Raw genomic sequence first — 23,057 nt, 5'->3', positions numbered from 1 at the left:
CTAGGATGGAACTTGTTTACTTTACCGTGCCATCTACTCAAGGCTTTAAGGAGAAGGCAGCTAAGGTGGAGTGAACAAAAAAGAAAGGCTGAAAAATAATGATCAGAAAACTAGAAAAACCAGGAGACAGCTGTGTGTTAGAGGTTAAGGGAGGGGAGGTTTTTTCTAAAAGAATAAGTGAACCACAAATAGCTCTAAATACTGCAGCAAGGACAATCCAAAGATGGCTGAGAATAGGTTATTGTACGTGGCCTTCAGGAGGCCAGTGCTGACCTCTGAGAGAGCAGTTGCAGTAGAACATTGACTCTGGAAGCCACATGTCAATTTGAGACATGAATGGAATTTGTGGAAGTTGGGACAGCTGGGTTGGCTACTCTTTTATGACATTTGATGATAAACAGAAGAAGGAAGGGCTGAGGAGTATCAAGCAGAGAGGAGATTTGACGTACTCTTAGACTGTTCAGGTTGAGGAAGCTTGGAGACGTTTGTAGACAGCAGGGAAGGAATGTGTATAGGGGGATCAGACTGGCACATAAAAAGAGGAAATTGCTGAAATAGGGCCCTAGCTGAGAGGAAGGAGATGAAACAAAGGGAAAACTTGCTTTGACGTATCTTTTTCAAAAAAACAAAAACTAAGTTGTCTTTTAATTCTTAAATATCAGTTACTTTGTGTACACTCAAAGAAATATTTGTTAGTTGTTTTATTCCTGTACATTTAGGCAAGAAGGCCAAAGATCTCATGCGATGCTGTGTAAATACAGAATGAAGAATAATTGTGTTATCCCCTTCTGTTTTACACTTTTTGTCCATTCTGTTAAAAAAAAAAGTTGTAAACAATTTTTCACCTACCCAACCCAGTGAAATGTTTGTTTTACTATCCCATACTTAGTCATCTTTCTTCAGGAAGGAGAAAGACTTCATCACATTTTAAAAGCAATATTCCTTTACTGGTTGCATTTTAAATTCTTCCATAATGATACTGGTTCCAATCAAGCCTTGAGGTCCTTCTTTTTGCAGTCATTCTCGTGAGCCCCAACTATTACGGGTAAAGATCTTGAAGGTATTATAATGGGATTATATCTGGAATTTCATGCTTTTCGTTTCATTAACTTTTCAAGAGAAAATTATTCTCTGAAATTCAGGGTCAGCTAATACTCATTGTCTCCTATTCTGAGTCAGCAACTGTTCACACACATTATAAAACAGTGCTCTCTGCCTGGTAGATGTTAACCCCATTTTACAGATGGTAGGGTCACTGAATCTCAGATTAACTGGCTTCACGAGGTAGATGTAGGATGTGACTCTAGACTGCCTGACTACAAGGTCATTGAGCTTTCAACTCCATGGATGTTCTTGTTATGTCAAACATGTCTAACTCATACCCAGTCTCAAGCAGATGTTAGTGAGTTATTTTTATTATTATGATTTTCATTGGCAAGGTGATACTCCAGCAAAGATGCGGATAATACAGTAATCCTTCTGTATGTTTATTTCTTGTGATCATCATTTAATCAATAATTTTGAGTTATTTAGAATCAGGATTAACATCCAGCTCTCTGTGTCCCAGCCTCTTCATCTATAATGTTGGAGTAAGATGATCACTGAGGGTCCTTCGGTGCTTATGATCCTGTTGGAATTTAGGAGGATTCTTTATTAGTGCTAATATTGCAAATCCAGATCTCAGTCTCTTATGAACAGCTGAGTATGAATTTATTTTGTACTTAGAATTTAACCACATGAACTAGAAAAGTTTGAGGATAATTCTGTGGAATGATAGGATAACTTTAATTGTGGCCTTAGTCCAAAATGCACAAAGGACTAGCTAGCAATTTGTGGCAGGGGTTAAAAGGAACATGTTGGTCTGTATGAGCATCAGTGGCAAATTCGATTGTCATGGCAACACCCACACTGAATCTGTTCTGGGAAAGTAAGAATGAGAGTAATAGTTGAGAAATTAGCAGGAAGAGTATGAGATGCTGTATGAAAATCTAAGGTGTTTCTAGCTACTAAACTTGCTTAATACTCCCAGAAAGAGCCAGTTATTCTATAAGGATCAAGAAAGAAAAGAGATTTCATAGATGAGAGAATGTGAGGGGAAAAAACCTCAAAGCAGGAGACAGGAAAGCAGTGATTCTCAAAGGACATGGAGGAGATCCACAAGTAAGGTTGGGAGACCCTCTCTCCCTCATTCTGCTACTTCCAAAGCAGGAGTACCCCTCTGCTAACCAGGACACTCTTGTTACTAACCACCTCTGGTGTTAAGGGGCAGAATCAAGTGTGAAAGCCAGTGATTTAAGAGAATGTAAATTGACTACCAGATTACCTTTTAAGTCCTGTATTCATACTTTAAAATTAATCCCTATTAAGTAGCGAATTGATTTTGCAAAATGGTTTTTAGGTTTGGGGGGTAGTTTGCAATGTTGCCAGAAACTATAGGTAGATTTGTTTTTACTGGGGTTATGTGGGTGAATGTCCGGGTCTGTACAGATGTATCTTTGCCGCAACCTATTTCTTTACTCTCTGAAACTGTGGTGCATCAACTTTCCTTTTCTGTCAAAGTGTGCAGATTGGGTGAAAACAGTGGCATTGCAGAACAGTCTTGTTCCTGAATTCCTTTTAAAGCATAGGCAACTGGTTCACTCTTTTTTTTCCCTCCCTTTCTTCTTCTATAACCCCTTCTTTTTTTCCCTTAGCACTCATGAATAGTGCACAGCAAAAATGCCCCGTGGAAGAGGTATGTTTGTGACAATAACATGATATCTTTTAATAGTGTTTGTGTCTGCTGATTCTGGCTTTCGTGATGGTGGTGATGTGATTGTAGCATACTTGGTGAGCCTCTCTTTGATATAATGAAACCATTCTTACGAATCAGATGCACCGCTCAGAGCTTGAGCCTCTCAGTCTTCTTTTATTCCAGTACACAAAATGCACCTCAGCTTGGTTTAGCTCATGATAAAAATGTTACAAATCAGCAAATAGTATGAATATAAGACTCGTGATACAGTTATGCCAGCCTAGCACAGGTTCAACTGTCACAGCTCCAACTCCAGCCTAGATGCCATTGCCACCTCCCACCTCCACCCCTGCATCCCAGCTTGTTTAGAGAGAATCAGAAGTTAATAAGAGGAAGAAAGAAAAGATTCATACTGTCAGCCTTTACAAGTCAGAAGAACTGAAAGAGTACTAAAAAGATCTGAAGGCGACTGGTAGAAGTAGTTTATATCTGAAATAAATTCCTCTTTGTATGTGTTTCTTTACAGTATAGTACTTGAATATTTTCTTAAAATTATTGTTAGAATATGCTTCTTAAAAACAGGAATAATATTCTCCATTACACATATATATAATATGTGACACCACATGTGACATTTTCCAGATCTTATAATTAAGATTTGATTTAATTTAAAAATAAATTTGGAAAAAGTTTGAACTATCTAGCCTTTTGAGTTTGAGGCTTGAAGGAAGAGTCAGCACTGCAAATACAGTAATATGTGCTATAAACATGTTTATAAAAGTGTCGTGAACAGTTTTGGCATTTGTCGTTATCTTTGAACTTAATAAAACAACTTAAAGGTTGTAAAATTCCAGACAAAAAAAATAGCAAATAGATAAAAATGTGACCCCTCTCACTTTCTTTACAATAGAGTTGTAAACAAACATGGCAAAAGCAGTCATATGGATTAAAATAGATACTTAAAATTTTTTCTGCCCGTTGCAATTTTGTGTCTTTGTCGTAATGCTCTTACCAGGCAATTTGTATTTAATAGCTATCTTCTTTTCTCTTTTCATTCTTCAAATTATTTTCAGAACCATGGAATGTGCTTTGGGGAATTTTTGAAGTCTATTTTTTCTTGTGCAATTCAGATATATAACTAAAATTAATTTTATGCCATATAAAAAGATCGTTTTGATTTGCTTTTCTACTTATGGATGTTAAAATGCATACAACCTCTATGATTTCAAGTATAAGCTAACTTTTTCCAATAACATACCCTATAAAAAATTTAAATCTTTATTGAATGTACTGATTTTGTACTATACCAGTTTATTCTTTCTTCTTTAGCTTCTCGGACTTCTTTTCAGAGTGAGCTTCATCGAGAAAGGAGGTATGGTAATAACAGAGGTCATATATTCTGCTAATAATGAAGTCAAAGTATGTTATCAGTTAGCAAGTTAAATATTTCTCTTGCATAAGCAATGTATTACATAAGCAGTGTTCAGTACATTTCCTGGATTAATCTATATGTTTGAATGATGAAAATTTTGGTGGGAGGGGGATCCCTGGGTGGCTCAGCGGTTTGGTGCCTGCCTTTGGCCCGGGGCGCGATCCTGGAGTCCCGGGATCGAGTCCCGCGTGGGGCTCCCGGCATGGAGCCTGCTTCTCCCTCCTCCAGTGTCTCTGCCTCTCTCTCTCTCTCTCTCTCTCTCTCTCTCTGTCTATCATAAATAAATAAATCTTAAAAAAAAAAAAAAGAAAGAAAATTTTGGTGGGAGAAGAAGCAGTAGTACAAGCCTCAGAAATGTTCCTATGGCAATAATTATTTACTGAAGTTAATTTTAAAAATGTTTATTAAGCAACTGCTATATATTAAACACTGTTATGACTGCTTCAAAGAATTGCTCAAAGAAATGTTTTTTACCTTTTAGCTACTTGGTAAATGTTGCATAAATAAATGGATGACACGATAGAAAATTGAATGGAAGAATAAGAGGAAAAGAGGTTGGATGGATAGCTGAGTGGGTAAACGGCTTAATGTCTGGTTGGAGAGGAGTGGGGGGAGAGTCACTGGATAGGTAGAAGGAAGGACCAGTAGACAGACAGATGGAAGACTGGATGGAAACATGGATAGGTGGATAAATAGTTGGATGGATTTTTAGAAGTCAAGGTCCCTGATTTCAAATTTCTTACAGGATAGCATAGAATAGTGAAGAATGAGGATTTTAGAATCATACATAACCGAGTTCAAATTTTGACTTCACTACATCCTCACTATATGGCCTTGAGCAAGCTGTTTAACCTTTTCTTAGCTTCTGTATCCCCATCTTTTTTTAATTTAATTTAATTTAATTTAATTATTTGACACAGAGAAAGAGAGCACAAGCAGGCGTGGCAGGCAAAGAGAGAGACAGGGAGAAGCAGACTCCTTGCAGAGCAAGGAGCCCCATGGGGGACTCATCCCAGCACCCTGGGATCATGACCTGAGCCGAAGGCAGATGCTTAACTTTATTATTATTTTTTAAATTTTATTTATTTATGATAGTCACAGAGAGAGAGAGAGAGAGAGAGTTGAGAGAGGCAGAGACACAGGCAGAGGGAGAAGCAGGCTCCATGCACCAGGAGCCTGATGTGGGATTCGATCCCGGGTCTCCAGGATCGCGCCCTGGGCCAAAGGCAGGCGCCAAACCGCTGCACCACCCAGGGATCCCAGATGCTTAACTTTAAAAGCCGAAGGCAGATGCTTAACTTTTTAAAAGAAGCTTATCTTTAAAATGTTGCTAATCAGGGGCACCTGGCTAGCTCAGTAAGTACAATACATGATTCTTAATCTCGGGGTTGTAAATTTGAGCCCCATGTTAGATACAAAGATTACTTAAAAATAAAATCTTAGGGATCCCTGGGTGGCGCAGCGGTTTGGCGCCTGCCTTTGGCCCAGGGCGCGATCCTGGAGACCCAGGATCGAATCCCACATCAGGCTCCTGGTGCATGGAGCCTGCTTCTCCCTCTGCCTGTGTCTCTGCCTCTCTCTCTCTCTCTCACTGCGTGCCTATCATAAATAAATAAATAAATAAATAAATAAATAAATAAATAAATAAATAAATAAATAAATAAAATCTTAAAAAAATGTTGCTGGTCATACATATCTCAAGGCTGTCATAAGAATTACTGCATGCATAGTGCTTAATATTTATTAGCTGGTAACCCTTATTATTTAGTTAGACAAAAGCTATAAGCAGAGGGTTTTAGGTAATGCAATTCAAATGTAATCAGTAAGCAGGTTCTACTGTTTCATGAGCTAGCTAGCACAAGAATGCATGAATATGCCCAGTTTTGATAACATCAGTGCTTTTTTATTTTTATTTCTACAGAGTTCTAGAGAAAAGCAGGGCGGATATCATCATCCCTATTTGTTAGATGAGAAAACTGAGGCTCAGAGAGGTTGATTATTTCCTCAGGGTCACACAGTTGGCATTTGTTAGGAAATGAGGTTGAATATAAAATTTGAACATGAGAATGTAGAATCAGATTAAGAAAATGATGAAAGGATCTGTGCCTGAATCCCTGTGCCTCCTGCAATATTAAAGTTTAATTATCAGATTCATATATCAAACTGACCAGGAGCACAGACACACCTATCAAGGGCTAGAAGTGAATATGCAAACTCTATTTAGAGATAATCATCTAGAGATGACTTTGAATTGGCGCAGAGGTTGGATGAGAAGGAAAAGGATATTCTTTTTATATGGTATCATGTCAGAGTATATTATTTATAATGGCAGGAAAATAAGCAATTCTACGTGTCCAGTATACTTTCTACCTTACCATGTATTATTTATGTTCGTGGTATAGGCTGGATAGCAGAACTCTGGAATGAAGAGATTATGTGGGCCTACCTTAGTCCTTATCAACCAAGGCAGAGCTAAGTGTGCTCAGGGTACATCTTTAACTTTGAGCCCCAGAGTCCTAGAAGGATGACTGTCATTTGCTCCCTTGAAAGTCCAGGCCAGACAGACCATCTCTAGGACTATGGTTGTTCTAATGTAACTTTTTGGGGGCAGTGATTGTTTTCACCAGTCTTTGAGTATTTGCAGATAGGCAGTAGCTTGTTACCAGCCTGCAAACTCTCACTGAGATCTTGTCTGCTAGGCGCCCAGAGATCACCATTGTGGCAGCTGAGCCCCTGAGGCCGGCCTCGTGGTTTCCAGGAGCCCCACCCCCGGGCCTGGGGTATCCCCCATCTTCTGCAGCAGGCCCGTGGAGGCCCAGTGAGCTGGTTCCTGCTGAGGTAAATAATATCACATTATCTGTTTGCATTTTATTTTATTTTATTTTATTTTATTTTATTTTATTTTATTTTATTTTATTTTATTTTTGCATTTTATTTTTTAAAAGTAAGCTCAAAGATGAGAAGAATAAGACTGTTAACCCTTTGTCTCTTGTCCACAAGTGTCTAAACTCTTCATTCTTTGTCTTGCAGCTCCCACCATCTTATGAACAAGTCATAAAAGAAATCAACCAAGTTCAAGTTAATACTACGAATAATAATAATGCTGCTGCCCTTCCAAGGCACACAATTACTTCTGCAACTCAGACTGACTTTTCAGAAGAAATAGACAACCACCTGCCTCAAAGTGGTGCAAGTAATCCATCTTCCCTAATTCTGACCTAGTCCTAGGGAAGTAATCAGGAGGCTTCCAGCCTTTAAAATAATTTGCAACTTGTGCATAATTCATTGAGCTCTGCCTCCCAGTCAGTATGATCACTGTGTGCTTCCTTTATTTTGGCTTGGTGTGATTATTACAATAGATCATTCTCATGAGCTGCAGCCCCAATCTCTGGGGCTCACCCCAGTTCATATCATAAAAACATCATCCTTTTAACTCATGGTTGTATTACTGCGGATCCCCTTTATTCCCATTGAGAAGGATTTTATATTTAGCAACCTAAACTTGATAAGGTGTAAATAGGTGGTTGTCCTATGAGGCTTTAGAAAGCATTGTATTCAAATAACAGAGATGAGACTAAGTTACTTTGGAAAAGTAAAGCAAACAGTGTTGGAATTCTGATAAGAAGGAAAGGATTCATGTGATAAGTCTACTGGGAATCGAGAATTTAATGGTGTTTTAAAATATTATGTAATGAATATTTCTCTCATGAATAAGTATAACTTGGAGAACACTCCTGAGAAGCTGAGTGTAAACATTTCCCCCATTGATTTTGGAGTTACTTTTTACTAATTAAAGAAACCAAAATCTCTTGATATTCTGCATGTATATTTAAATAGTCTGTGTATCTCTATTTTTTTCTTTTAAATTATAATATTGCAACTTCTCTCTGTGGGTTTTGGTCTTGTCAGCACTACAGGCACCTCTCAAGCCTCTCCAGCCTTTCCCGGAAGTCTCAGCCAGTGATCTTCCAACAAATGTGGCGCCTTTAATAGTCTTTGATAATTCTGAAGAACAGAATTGCCCAGAGAACTCCAGTGCTACAAGATGTCCGGTGCCAAGACCAAGATCAAAAGCCAACCTCAGACCAATAGCCAGAGATAGTCACCTTAGGGAGCAAAATCACCACAAAACCAGCCCTGCGGCTACAGAAAAGGAATCCTCTCTGAGCCAGCCCCAGTCTCTGTTGGACAGTACCAACAACTTGGATAGTCAGGCAGTGATGAACATTATGAACACAGAACGAAGCCAAAATACTGTCGTTTCAAGAATTAAAGCATTTGAGGGTCAGACAAATAAAGAAACCTCGGGACTCCCCGCAAAACCAGAAATTGCACCCCGCACACTCCCCCCAAGGCCTGCTGCTCCCTCAGGGAAACCTTCAGTGGCCCCCAAGCCAGCTGCCAACAGAGCTTCTGGAGAATGGGACTCCTGGGCTGAAAACAGACTCAAGGTGGCCTCTAGGGAAGGACTCACTCCACACTCTCCACCGCAAGAAGTAGGGAGCATCCCAGTAACCAAACCTGTATTGCCAAAGAAACCAAATGCTGGCCTTATACGAAGTGTTAATCATGAAATTCTGGGAGGAGGGCCCATGGCTGAGAGCCCTGACGGTGGGAAGAAAGTCCCAACTCCTGCTCCCCGGCCTTTATTGCCGAAGAAATCAGTTTCCTTGGAAAACCCCAACCCTACAACTTTGCTGAAACCAGTCACCGTTCCTCCCCGACTCTCAGTGGCATCACAGGCCAAAGCATTCAGGTCACTGGGAGAAGGGCCCCCAGGCAACTCCCCAGCTCCAGCTGTGCAAAGCAAGCCTCCAGGGGACATTGACCTCATCAGTTTTGATGATGATGTTTTACCCACCCCAGCTGGGAACCTGGTTGAAGAATCTGTTGGTTCAGAGATGGTTCTGGGTGAGTAAAAATGAGAAGTGGAGTGGGAATGTAAACTTATCACAGGGTATCTTGAATGGCACTTGCTGTTTTAGTTTCTAGGACACAATTTATAGTGGGATGGGTGTGTGCATGTGCGTGCACGCACGTGTGCACATGCCTGTGTGTACAGAGACAGAAGCACAAAGAGATTAAGAAACATGGAGCTGGGTAGGAGATGGACATAGAGAAGGACAGGGAAGTATGGAATGGGGGAGATGGAGACAGAGAAAGAGGGAGACATGTTGATGACTACCGCATAAGCCAAGAATAAGCAGACTGGGCCTGGCAACTAAACTTGCTATGAAGTTGGATTCTTTACTCCAGCAGGTGGCGAGTCGAGCATCAGTGAGATTCAGGGGAAATTTCTCATAGATGGGAAGTCATGCGGTGGCTGCAGAAGGGCTCCTCAGATTAAACCAGCCCCACTGGGAGTGCCAGGAGAGGGGCCAGCCCTAGAGAGAACTCCGGCAAGAGCAAAGCCAGGAATGAAGACTCAGCCATATGTAGCCAAATTTTTTTCACTAATCTTCACAGAACATCTTCCCTTGGGAATGCAAAGTTTTATAAATAAAATACAACAGCTGTACACTTCCTGCCAAGATCAGGACAATTAAATTTCTCAAGAGGAAATCCAGAGAGTATGTTTTCTTTCCTCACACTGCTCTGATGGAGGGTACGATGGTAGAGCTTATCTTTGATTTGTCAAAATAAGCTGCTTTACTTGTCATTGATGATTCCTTTTACTGCTGTTTACTTATTTGGGTAGCATTTGTGAACATATAAGCTTAATAGTATTTTCAAAAGGTTAGGTGTCCTCTTATAAATGCTTAACATGCATCAAAATGATATAAGCTCTGTGATTGGAAACCAAATTCTGCACAGCACAAGTGTATTTTAAATGATAACAAACATTATTAAATGTCCCACACACAACATTTAAGTGGCTAGAGCATGCCTCTTGTCTATAAGGGCTACAAGGAAAGACATTAGAATATGCTGAGCTTCTGCAGTGTTCCAAACCTTTTGCTAGATACCCAGACATACATCATTAGTTTAATACTTACAGTAACCCTCTGCCAAGTATTGTTGGCCTCCGTCTGCAGAAGAAGAAAATGAGATGGAGAGAAATCAGTGTGTTACTTACCCAGTGTCATAGCACTAACTGTTTCCAAGGCATGATTCACGCTCCATCTTTTTACTCTAGGTCTAGTGTATTTTTCATTGTATTACATTGCTACTCGACATTTGTATGAATCCTTAGACTAGGTTAACACTTTGAAAACTTTTCAAGTCTTTGTTATGTCATTTTCTCATTTAAACCTTGTTGGTGTTGCAAGGCTCAAGGTGAGACAGGGATGGGTCAATCCAACAACAGCGAGCTCTGAAGGGGTGGAACTAGCACAGGCCAAGGAAACACCACCTTTTGTAGAAACTGCTAGATTTCTGTGGGGATGGCAACTTGGTTATAATAACTGCTGAGAATAAATTCCCTGTCATCAAACATAATTACAGTCATCCTCCAAAAAGAAGGTCAACAGTATACATTCAACATGAATATAGTCTCATGCCCCATACTCAGCCTTTTCTGTTCCTTGATTTCTACCACTTCGTTGCACAACATTTAATTACTTAGGCAATCTCTTAGCAAAATGTGTAATTTGCTTGCCCTACCTGACTTTAACCATGGCTCTCAATGGTGGGGTTACACTGAACGCTTACTCTATCATCTTTCTAAACCTGCCCCTCCTCCTGTTTTCCGTACACCTCACTTAATAGCACCATCATATACCCAGCCTTAGAGAATCCTGGAGATCACCTCTGAGTCTCCCTACCTGTGACACCATGGCTGTTTGTTTGGACGTGGAGTCAGACAGGCCAGAGTCTGTCACTTCATTGCCATGTGACTTTGGGCAATTTATTTAACCCCACTGTGCCTTGGTTTCCTCATCTATAAAACATGGTAATAATACTCCTCATGGAGGCAATGCAAGGATTAAATGTGATTATGCAGGAAAGCCCTGCCCCATTGTCTGAAACATTGTATGTGCTCATTAAGTAGTAATTATTGTTACTTCTTGATCTTCACATCCAATTAGTTATCAACTCCTGGTTTAACTTTCTAAGTAGTTCTTGAATCCTCTTCTCCTTTCAAACATCCCCCTGTACTGCTGCACATTAGGCCTTTATGCCAGATTACTGTATAATCTCCTAAATTGAGCTCCTGCTTCTGCCTCAAACCCATCATCCTCCATATTGTGGCTAGAGTGTACCTTGAACCTCGTCCTTCCCTGCTTAGTGTCTTCCAGAGGCCTTTAGGATCACCTTTGAATTCCTCAACATGTAGAGAGATTTTTGTTTGTTTGTTGATTTGGGGTTTTGTGACTTTTTGATGTATATCAATAGCATTGTCTTTGTAAATAAAGGATTATGGTCTCTTTGTGAAACCTTATTCATCCTGGCATTTGCCAGAAACAGAGAGGAACACAAGAGAAAGGAGAGGAATGCACATATATACCTTTCCTCGTTTTCCTTCCCTCAGAAATAAGGAAAAATCTAATAAACTGGCTTTCATAAAATGAAGTTGCCATATTAATCTCAGGAAGTAGAGATCAGAGAATACCAAAGCTGTGAAAACATTGTAAAGATTAGAAAAATTATTAAAGGAAAACTCATAAAACAAGCAATTTAATATTGGATTCGTTTCTTGGGTAGAATGCCTTCCAGGTAAATGTAATGGAGCTGAGAAGTATTAGCAATTCCTCTTCACACCTTTACAAATCATACCAGTTGTCAAAAAAAAAAAAAAAAAGAAAAAAAAGCAGAATGCTTCTGCTGTCAGCCCCATTACACAGACCAGAATAATAGTTTAGCAGCCAATTTCTGCTATTAACAGAACTCAAGGGAAAGAAATGACAGAAAAGCAAGCCAAGGATGGTGAAACTAATTATGATGACAAGCATATTATTAGAGACAGGTAATAGGCAGAAAACTACATTACCATCAGTGTTTTTCTAGCCCAGTAATGAAGACCATGCGGATAGAGGTGTAAAGGGGCCTGCTTCTGTGGCAGCAGGTATAGAATAATTGGTTTGGTGTGGGGTGCTAGAAGGAGAGCAGAATAAATCTGCAAATAAAGGTAGAGAAAAATGCCATGGACTTGACGTAGGTTTGGACAGGAGATGTTTTTTGAGATGCTTTGTATTTTTTCTGTAGAAAGAAGAGCAAAAACTCTGTGATACAGTTGAGGCACTGTGGTCCTTAACCCCTTCTGGGAATCACAGAACTCTGAGAATCAGATTATCCTTCGAATCTTTTATCTCCCTTGAAAATAGCCCTTCAGCTCACGTATGCACAATTTCCAGAGCCTCAACGGCCATTCTTGAACCCCAAATGAAGGACTTCTACTATAGAATATTGCAATAGCCTCCAGTGAACTGCTTAAATAATGGTACATCCATACAATGGAGGATCCCATGCTAATTAAAAAGGAGGCACACCCCCTGTTGCCTCCTACCATGGACAATCCCCAAGATATTATTAAGTGAAAAACTGTAAGGTATAGTTCGTATTCATGGTATTTTATTTTTATTTCTTTTTTCTTTTTTCTTTTTTTTTTTCATGGTATTTTAGCTACTGTTTGTGTTAAAACGTGTAGTATCTTTGGAAAGATGTATAAAAAGTTAGTAACAAAGGTAGTCTTTATGAGGGAACTGGGTTGGCAGAAGATGAGGAACCTGGTTTTCAAATATCTAACCATAGAGAGAATTAGGATGAAAAAGTGGGAGAGTTAGCTCTTGTCATCTTTGCCATAGAGAGCTGCTTCCCACACTGATCCTCAGTCTTATCTTGAGTAGAAATTTTTAAAATAATTAATATATTTTTCTAAATTGCTGTATTATTCAAGATGATAAGTAAAAGCTAATTATTTTGAACTGCATATGTATAAATAAGACATTCAAAAACATACATGTGCCTTAAATCCTATTAAATAGAATCAAAAAAGAGTTTTAATTTTCCAGAAAGGTTTTAATTTTTCCAGTTACCTTATGGAAAATTTTATGGCCATTATTGCCTTTAAAAAGCAAGTAAAGTGATAAGAATTTTCTTTTTTTCCCCCTTATTTTTTAAGTGGTTTTAGGTTTGGTTTGTTTGACAGGGCAATTATTTAAGCTTAATCTTTCTTCTTGTGATTGAGTTTATTTTATTGGATTTTTTCAGTTACAAAGTAGCACATACTTGCTGTAACAAGTCAAACAATACAAAATTTACTAAAAGGAAAAAGAAAATTTACCTCCCTCTAGTCTATCCATATCCTCAAGAGTAACCAGCTTGAACAATGTTCTATGTAACTTTCCATGCCCTTGGACGCTTCAAACCAAAACTTACAAACATACATACATGTACTTTTCCTTACTTTTTACATTTTTATCATATTATACCTTGCCTTTTTTAAATTTAATAGTGAAATTTATGGACTTCTTTTCAGTCCAGTTGGTCTTAACTCCTTCCTTATACCTGCCTAATATTTCTTAGTGTGAGTTTATCAGTTGATTCAATATTTCACCTATTCATGGACATTGCTCTTAAGTTTTTTGGATTTCTTTTCCCCTACAGAAAATGCTACAGTAAACACTATTATAAACATTGTCTTTCCTACTGATGCTTTTATTTCTGAAGATGAAGAATAAATTTCCAGAAGTGAGGCTACTGTGTCAAAGGTTATGAACATTAAGCTTTTTCACAGTACCAGTGATCCAGCTTCCCACTTGGCAGTGCCTGGAGTTCCCAAACATGAGATGCCGTGCTTGCTTTATATGCTGCCCGCTTATATTTCTGTCAGAAAAAAATACCCTACTCATGAACAGATAAAATGTAAACTCCATACTGTGTAGCTAAAAAGATTTGCACACCATCATCAAGATGAAAAACAGGCCTCTGGTTCTACCTCCCTATTGAAGTGATGCTGTTCATCCTCCCCTCTAATCTGCACACCTCGTCTGGATTAGAGCCCTGGACAGCATGCAGACAGACAGGCAGGTGCTGAGCTCACTGACTCTATGAGCACAGCTGGGGCAGGTCATTAAACAGACCCACTCCTGCCCAACAGCCCGCAGTACTGGAACACTTCAGACATCTTTGCTTCCCTGTATTAAGAAAGAATTTTTTTTTCCAGAGACATATGTAGTAGAATAATTTTACGTGATCTAAGTAGTATTATGAAATAGTAGCTGATGATATTAAAAATGAAGACCAAAAGAGAAAGAGTAGGTAACTAGGACACTTTGAATACTTTGTTATATAAATTGTATCTATACCACTTCAATTTAAATCCTTAGGTTTAAAAAAAATGATAATAACTGGGCCCTTCCATGCAATAGGTGAGGTCTGCAGTATGCAGGATTTGGGGCAGCAGGGATCTTAAGGCCAATCCTCCACCAGCAGGCATAATTTGGATGCCCCTGTGCTTCACCCCTCAAGGCATCAATGGGTGTCTTTTCCCCTCATTCATGCCCTCCCTTCTAGAATGTGAGAGAGTATAGGCTCAGGATATAATATGAGTTGGGAAATAATTGAAGTTATGCCATGCTCAAGATTTTCTTCCCCTTCCACACCCACCCCAAAACCATCAACTAAAGGTCTATACTAATAACCAAAAGATTATAGATACCAGAAGCAGCTATTAAAGCAGAAATACCACTTGAAAGGTAGAACACAGTGAACAATTACCAGCCTTAATCTTTTTCTTGAATGTTTGGTCCTTTTCCCAACATAAAACAGAGCCCTGAAAGAATGGGATGTGACAACCAAGATTGGGGGCAGGGGGAACAGTCAGGTCTCTGAAGGATCAGATCTCTACCGCAGCTGGGGGAAGGAAGGTGGGTCCTTGGAAGTCAGTGGGTTCCAACAAGAGCCAAGGAGACAGAGCAAAGGAAATATTAGGAAGAGAAATGAACAGAAAGGAAAAATAAGCACAAAGGAAAGGTACGGTGTTTTGTGTTTGAATAAAATGCATGCTGGGATTGACATAGGGTCTTCAGATTCCTTCGCTTTACCTACTATAGTATTACTCAGAATAGAAGAACCATTCAGGGAGTTCACATTCTGGTAATATTTGCAATAATTGGCGTTTTAAAAAAGATTTTATTTATTCGTGAGAGACACAGAGAGAGGCAGAGACATAGGCAGAGGGGAGAGCAGGCTTTCCACAGAGGGCCTGATGTGGGACTCGATCCTAGGACCCCAGGATCATGACCTGAGCCAATGGCAGAAGCTCAACCTCTGAGCCACCCAGGCATGCCCCCCCCCTTTTTTTTTGCAATAATTGCTTTAATGCAAGAGCAGTACCACTTTTATCCATTGGCACTGCTGTTTCCCAGAAACCAGATCTATATTACTCAAGTTGGAAGAACTATTAGAATATGTAAAGTCCGGGGGCACCTGAGTAGCTCTGTCAGTTAAGCATTGACTCAGGTCATTACCCCCGGGGTCCTAGGATGGAGTTCTGTGTGTCAGGCTCCTTGCTCAGTGGGGAGCCTGCTCCTCCCTCTGCCTCTGCAGTTCCCCTTGCTTGTGTTTTCTCTGTGTGTGTCAAGTAACTAAAATCTTTTTTAAAAATGAATATATAAAACCCAGTTGTTGGAGAGATGGTCGTAAAGAACTCTCCTCCCTCACCCCCTGCACTCTTGTTTTATGCTGCAACCTGCTTCCCTTCTGCCCACACCCGAAGTTTCTCACCATGCTCTACTTTTCCATTTTCCAGTAGTACTTCTCACGTAATATACCACGTGAACTATTTATTATTATTTTGATTATTATCTCCATCTCCCTGCTGGAATGTAAGTGCTGTGAGAGCAGAGTTCTTTGCTTTGTTTACTGAAGTATTCCAAGCACCTTGAATAGCATTTGATTTGTAGCAGACATCCAATCAATTCTGAGTGAGCAAAAGTGAAAATGCGAATTACAAAGAAAGATATAAAATCTTGTTTTTTTTTCTTTATCAAAATACCTACATAAGAATACATGTACTGTAGGAAAATATCTGTAGGTAAATACACCACTTTAATTATTACTGGAGGGATAGGATTACAGAAGACTTTCCATCATATATTTCTTAATGTTGCCTATTTTTATAATAAATACTACTTTTAAAGTAAAATGCTATAACAAAATATAGAATTTAAGAATTTGGTTAGATCTAAAAGAAGGAACTTTGTTTTGTGAGGAAATAGGTTACGGTGGAAGAAACTTATGTGATTACAAGAGCCTTTTTTTCAAGTTTGATATTGTTTTGATACTCGAATTTTTCTTTTTTCAAAATTTTATTTATTTGACAGAGCATGAGAGAGAGAGATCACAAGCAGGGAAGAGGAGGGAGAAGCAGACTCTCCACTGAGGGGGAGCCCAACTCAGGGTTTGATCCCAGGACCCCAGGATCATGACCTGAGCCGAAAGCAGATGCTTAACCACCCGAGCCAGCCAGGTGCCTCTACGACTGTATATATTCATTTTTTAATTTTAATTTTTTTTTTTTTATGATAGTCACACAGAGAGAGAGAGAGGCAGAGACACAGGCAGAGGGAGAAGCAGGCTCCATGCACCGGGAGCCCGACGTGGGATTCGATCCCGGATCTCCAGGATCGCGCCCTGGGCCAAAGGCAGGCGCTAAACCGCTGCGCCACCCAGGGATCCCTATATATTCATTTTAAAAAAATATTTTATTTATTTGACACAGAGAAAGAGTTGGTTTTTTGCACTTAGACAAGACTTGCCTCACTTTGAGCTAATAGATAGGTTTCCAGGAAAGGGTCTTCTAATTTTTTTTTTTTTTGTCTCAGTAGCCTAGTAATAAATGTTTTGCCTGGCATGGCACTAGGAAGCCATTCCTAGATGGTAGATAATAAAATAGAATTGTACCTTACCATAGCATCTCCCCCCCCACCCCCCGCCGCTGTTACTGGCACAGGGTAGACATACACACGTGAACAAGTGGCTAGTGAGTGAGTGATGCCTTTGGTGGTGTGTATAATGAATGGTAGGATTGCCCGGGAGCTGGGGGTAAGGGAAGGCCAGGTGTCCTGGGGTCAAAAGTCCTTCTTATCCTTAGCTCAGCTCTTTCCTGAAAAATAGCTGGTCGGCAAAAGGTGCTTATCGAACTACAGCTCATAGTAGGCAGCCTATGAATGCTGTTCATCACAGGAGCTATGGTGTGTACATTGTTTTTCCAGGGACTGTGTCCCTATAGTTAAGAGTCTGTAGAACAGGTGCAGAATTAGAGCATATACTCATTCTGCCTTTTGTGGAATAAAGGCAAAGGAGGCCTCCACGGATCCTAAGTGCTACACAGAGTAGTATACAGCATTTATTTTATTTTTGCTAATCTGTTTATTTTTAGATTTCTCCTCTTTAAAAAATGTTATGGTCATTTTCCCAAACTACTGAGAAGAATATTTACATTAAAGACAAAAAAGACTATTTGTTTCAGTAAAAAAAAAAAAAAAAAAAAAAAAAAGTTTGGTAGTTAAGTCTTTGTTTAAAATACTTTCTCTGAGGATATACTGTTAATTTTCAATGAACCAGTTAAGATGGAAAAATGCCAAGCCCTGTATCTTTGCCCCCAAATTAAATATTTGAAGGAAGATGTCTTATTTTATTTCCAGGATAAAACACTTTCTGTTTTCATGTTAACTGAAGTGTGGTTTTACTAAATTAACTAACACTCTGCTGAGCACCTGCCCTGTACCAGGCACAGTGCTGGGTAGGATGAGAGCCCTTCGTGAGCTTTGTACCTAAGTTTCCTGGGCCAGGCACAGGGCTGTGGGGTAGAAAAGACTTTCTTTCCTGGGGCATCTGAAAGGCTTCACAATAGGGGGGAAATTGGCTCCTCGTTTCAATTGCCCCTCGTTTTCAGGCGACACTTATGAAATGATTGTACTCCCATGAAAGATGACTTCTACATAATTCAGGATTGTCCTGGATATCTCTCATCAGAGAGGAAGAAAAGCCACATGAATTATTTACAGAGCACCAAGTTATTTCCTTTCATGAGCTCTGACTTTGTTTTTGTCTCTGCAAGCTGAGATTCTGTTTATCCATGAATAGTTTTCCCTGGGGCATGAAAATATGACTCTTTAATTATGAATGAGGTTTTTTGTTTGAGTCCATGTTAACTAAAATATGCAAAATAAACTGTGTTTTTCATTAGATCCCTTTCAGCTCCCCATAAAAACAGAACCAACAAAAGAACGAGCAGTTCAACCAGCTCCCACCAGGAAGCCCACTGTGATTCGAATTCCAGCCAAACCAGGAAAATGTAAGCACTAATCTGCCTTCTTTATTTGCTTCTCTTCAAGCCTGGGAGAAGTATATACTAATTTATCAATGTCTGCTTCCGAAATTATGTATAATCGGCCATTTATTATTATTTATAGTCAAAGAACATTTAAAAGCAAGCTATTTTTTCACAGTTCCTTAGACAGTTGGTGCGGTAAATTGTGGATTTCATTTCTCTATACCATTGACTCTAGGCAGAGAGAATAGAGGGAGACTGAAACTTAGGTTGCTTGCTATTGGTAAATGGTAAAGATAGTGGGAAAGTATAATTGGTCCTTGAACAACACGAGTATGAACTGCAGTCCCCTTAAACGCAGTTTTTTACAGTACACTACTATAAATGTGTTTTCTTCATGATTTTCTTAATAACATTTTCTTTAGCTTATGTATTATAAGAATACAGTATGTAATACATATAAAATCTGTGTTAATCGGCTATTTATGGTATCAGCAGGCTATTAGGTAAATTACATGTCGGGGGAGTCAGAATTACATGTAGATTTTCAACAGTGTCAGCACCTCTGACTCCCATTTTGTTCAAATGTCTATTGTCAATCCTAATGGAAACTGATAGCAAATAAAGTTGTATGTATTTATCTGGATATAGTATCTTATTCCAACCATCATAATCTTAAGTATAAGAATGTATGAATTGTGTGAAGAGCGGTAACCAAGAGTTGTTTTTTTTTGTTTTGTTTTGTTTTGTTTTTTGTTTTTTTTTGGTAACCAAGAGTTGTAAAGACATAATAATGTCTAAACATTTTTTAAATTAGTGTAATACTACATTTTGATGTTATTCCTTACTTGATTTTTTTTAATGATACAATAAATGGTATGAGTTTTTATGAAGACTGCAAAGAATTATGATATTTACTATAAGAGAAAAGCCAAGAGAGCCAGGCCCATTTATTATATTATACCCTGGAAATTGTTAAAAGGTGTGTGTGTATGTGCATGCATGTGCTTGTACAGTGGCTTCCATAGCCGTTCCTGGCATTGCTCGGAGTGATCACACAGCTTTTGCCCTGAGCTTCTGCTCTCATTTCATTCAGTGCCTTTGCATAGTCCACATGCATCCTTGCCTTACCTAACAGGAGACCCTGCTCCTCCTAGTAGCAGATAAAGTATTCCAATCCTTCATTTATCTGTAGCATCCCCAGGTTATTTTGCAGGCATACCCTGGAATGCCGTGAAACCTCTTTAGTTCAGGGGTTTGCTTTTTCTTTAAAAAACTACCCAGAAAGATCATATTGGTTTTTGTCTTTTGAGTGTTTTGTTATTAATTGATGGCTCTAAGCCACATAGTGAGAAGATTAAACTGAGTTGCTGTGAAGAATGAGGAGGAGAAAAAGTCAAGGGTACCAAATTCTGGTGGATTCGTGCTTTCTTGGGAGGTTATATAGTAGATTAAAGACCTGGTGGTATATTTCTCTTGAAAGCATTGGATGGCCCACAAATCAGTGGACTATATAAGTATCACAGACCATAGTTCACTGGGTTGTTTGCCTGCTTGCTGTTAAAATGTATTCTATTTTTTAACAGGCGTAGTGAAATACAATGATAATAAATATTACCTGAAGTTTGTGTGGGTTTTAGGTAATACAGTTTTTACAATTAAATTTATTCTCCTGTTGTATCAGGATCCCCAAGACCCCAGGTTTGATCATCCTTAGGAGGACTTACAGGACTTAGCATATAGTTATGTCAGAACTTTGATTTGTGTAAAAGTATACAAAACAAAATCAGCAAAGGGCAATGGTGCATTGGGCAAAGTCTGGATGAAACCTGGCACAAGCTTCTAGGTGTTCTCTCCCTGGAGAATCACAAAGGCTATACTTAACTCCCCCAGGAACCAGTTGTGACAACACAGGTGAAATGTTGTCAACCAAGGAAACTCATTAGACTCTCAACACCCAGGGCTTTTATTAGAGGTTGGTCACATAGGCACGTCTAGAATTTTGGCACGTTCCAAAATTCCAGATTCCCTAAAGAAAAGCAGGTATTCAGCATAAACCATATTCTTTTATTAGTTCTGGGGATGGTAGGAACCTTCCCAAAGTCTAAGTTCCCAGATTCCAGTAAGGACCAACCTTGGAAGCAGGCCTTTCTAGGGATAAGCAGTCTCAGGCCTACTACGTTTATTCTTTTCTGCTTACTTATAAATGGGATTAATAGTCCTGAAATCCTGAAAAAGATATATTGAGGAAGCACCTTTATTTATTATTCTGACAAAGTTCCAGGAACTGTTAGAAAGTTGGATTCTAACTGCTGTACACAAAAGAACTAAAGTGCCAATTTCTAGAGCATTATTTCTATTTATATAAAAAACCACTTCCCCAGAATTGTATTACTACAGTTATTAAGCAATTCATATGTGCTGTGGAGGGAAAAAAGAGTTTTTTGGTGTTGGAAGAACTTGGAATGGTTAAGCGAAGAAAGGAATAGCTTTGTGGTGCCAAACTCCTTGGTGGTCTTTGAGCCCGTCAGCTCTTTCCCCTTAAGACTTGTTTCCTTGGACTAGGATGTCCTTTTTCCAGATAGATGCATGGCTCACTTCTTCAACATTCCTTCAGGTCTTTGCTCAAATGTCACTTCTCATTGAGACCTCCACTGACCCCCATTATTGGAAATTGGAAATCTTCACCTAACCCACACATTCATACATTTTAATCCCTATGTCCCATCCTTGCCAGTAAGGTATCTCCTCTCTATTTTCAGATTATTATTGTTTTGTATCCTTAATCGTTTGTCACTACAATTCAATATCCTAGGCGATTCATCATTTCCTTATAAGAATAAGGAAACTTGGGGGGATCCCTGGGTGGCTCAGCGGTTTAGCACCTGCCTTTGGCCCAGGGCGCAATCCTGGAGTCGGGATCGAGTCCCATGTCAGGCTCCCGGCATGGAGCCTGCTTCTCCCTCTGCCTATGACACACTCTGCCTCTCTCTCTCTCTCTCTCTCACTCTATGTCTATCATAAATAAATAAATAATTCTTAAAAAAAAATAAGAAAACTGTACTGGAGTGAGCATCTTCACGATGGCAACTGAGTTGAAATGTTCCTGTGTGTCTTCACTTCCAGAGCAGCCCTGCCTCTAGCTAAGAATGCTTGCCTCCCTCTACATCATTGTTTTCCTAGTAGCTGGCCTGGGTATTTTCCTCCTTTTGAGAGTGTTTTCCTGTCTGTAGATAAAATAGGAACCTGACAAATCACCCTCTTATTTATAGGTGTTTCATGTGAAATGAGAGCAGGGAGTGTTCATTTGAAAGAATGAAAAAGATTCCCATCTCCTTTAAGTGTCTAAACCTGTGTAAAAGTGGCTCCAGCCTCCTTTCATATGTTACAGTCATGCTCTCTCCAAGCGTTTTTATACACAGATTTTAATTAGCTGTCACTAATTAAATCTGATCTTTTTTTTCTTTTTAAAATATGTTGGTGGGGGGGTTATGCTATCACTGAGTTAAGGATGTAGTTTGGATGTAAAGATACTGTTTGTTAAAATGAAGTCAATTAAGTCCATTAATCTAGAGCTAATGAATTAGAAAACATGTTTAATTATTTGAATGGGGGAAGGTTGGATGCACAACCTATTAGGAAGCAGCATGCCATATTACAGTGAGCACAGGCTTTAGGGTTCAAAACCCTGGATCTGCCAATTATTAGCATTAAGACCTTGGATAGCTTATATATTTTCTTCTCAGCTTTGATTTCTTAATTTATAAAGTAAGTAGGGTATTATTTAGCATAATGCTGTCCAATAGGACTTCCTGCAAAGATGGAAATATTCCATAATGGTGCCCACTGGCCATATATGGCTACTGAGCACTTGAAATGTAGCTAGTGCAGCTGAGGAGCTAAATTTTTAGTTTTATTTAAGATTTAAGTTTAAATCACATATGATGACTAGCTAGTGAACTATGCAGATCTAGCACATAGATGGACATTGGCTGGAGAAATGTAAGTGACCAAAATACCTTAACTTAATGCCTGGCTCATTGAAGGTTCTCAGAAATGTGGGCTGCATTGTAATTACTTAGTATTATTTTTACACTATATAGCATTCAGTAAAACTAACTGATGTCTAATCCATCATCTAATCCATCAGTTTTCTGAGGTTTCCTAGCTCTTTCTCATTTACTTAGCTGTCCATTCTTTGCATGGATCTTTTATGATAGCCATTTTCTTGAGGAACCAAGCTGCAATCATTTCATCCTCTGGAATCCCCAAAGGCCAGAAATTATTGATGAATTACTACTGTTTTTCCAGGTTTACATGAGGATCCACAAAGCCCACCTCCTCTCCCTATTGAAAAACCTATTGGAAACACTTGCAGTACAGTATCTGGAAAACTCAGTAATGTTGACAGAGCAAGAAACATGGTAAGTGGTCATTATAAATTGTCTTAGATCAAAGACCAAGCTATGCACTGATTTTAAATACTCAGCTGGTGTCTGAATGATTTTACTATTGCTCAGATAAAGATCTTTACTGCAAACCAGTTCTAAGCCCCACATACTTATTTAATGTGATGTTCAATATTTTTTAAGTTCCTGTAGAACAAAAGAATTAGTTCATTGTACTTCATCATAAAATAGTTTGTCCTATACTAACATAATGACATTGTCTTT

General features: G+C 39.0%; 1 protein-coding gene across 7 annotated transcripts in view; it reads left to right on the top strand.

Moving 5' to 3' along the window:
- Positions 1-23,057, top strand: part of SH3D19 (SH3 domain containing 19) — a 176,866-nt gene that overhangs the window by 120,335 nt on the left and 33,474 nt on the right. For 4 of the 7 annotated variants that reach the window (XR_005370867.1, XM_038559005.1, XM_038559006.1 and 1 more), the window contains exons 4-9: positions 4,064-4,106; positions 6,866-7,004; positions 7,197-7,359; positions 8,076-9,077; positions 18,301-18,408; positions 22,696-22,808. Coding sequence is in view for 6 of the 7 variants with exons in the window: in XM_038559005.1 (XP_038414933.1) it covers positions 4,064-4,106; positions 6,866-7,004; positions 7,197-7,359; positions 8,076-9,077; positions 18,301-18,408; positions 22,696-22,808 (1,568 nt within the window). In the remaining variant the exon portion in view is untranslated. Of the gene's footprint in view, positions 1-2,693; positions 2,735-4,063; positions 4,107-6,865; positions 7,005-7,196; positions 7,360-8,075; positions 9,078-18,300; positions 18,409-22,695; positions 22,809-23,057 lie in introns of all 7 variants that reach the window. The other 3 variants (XM_038559009.1, XM_038559008.1, XM_038559007.1) reach the window with 1 other exon arrangement.

The sequence above is a fragment of the Canis lupus genome, chromosome 15 (genome assembly GCF_011100685.1).
Source record: "Canis lupus familiaris isolate Mischka breed German Shepherd chromosome 15, alternate assembly UU_Cfam_GSD_1.0, whole genome shotgun sequence".
Classification (NCBI taxonomy): Eukaryota; Metazoa; Chordata; class Mammalia; order Carnivora; family Canidae; genus Canis; species Canis lupus.
The sequence above is the reverse complement of the archived record's forward strand: the minus strand, read 5'-3'. Positions and strand labels throughout refer to the sequence as shown.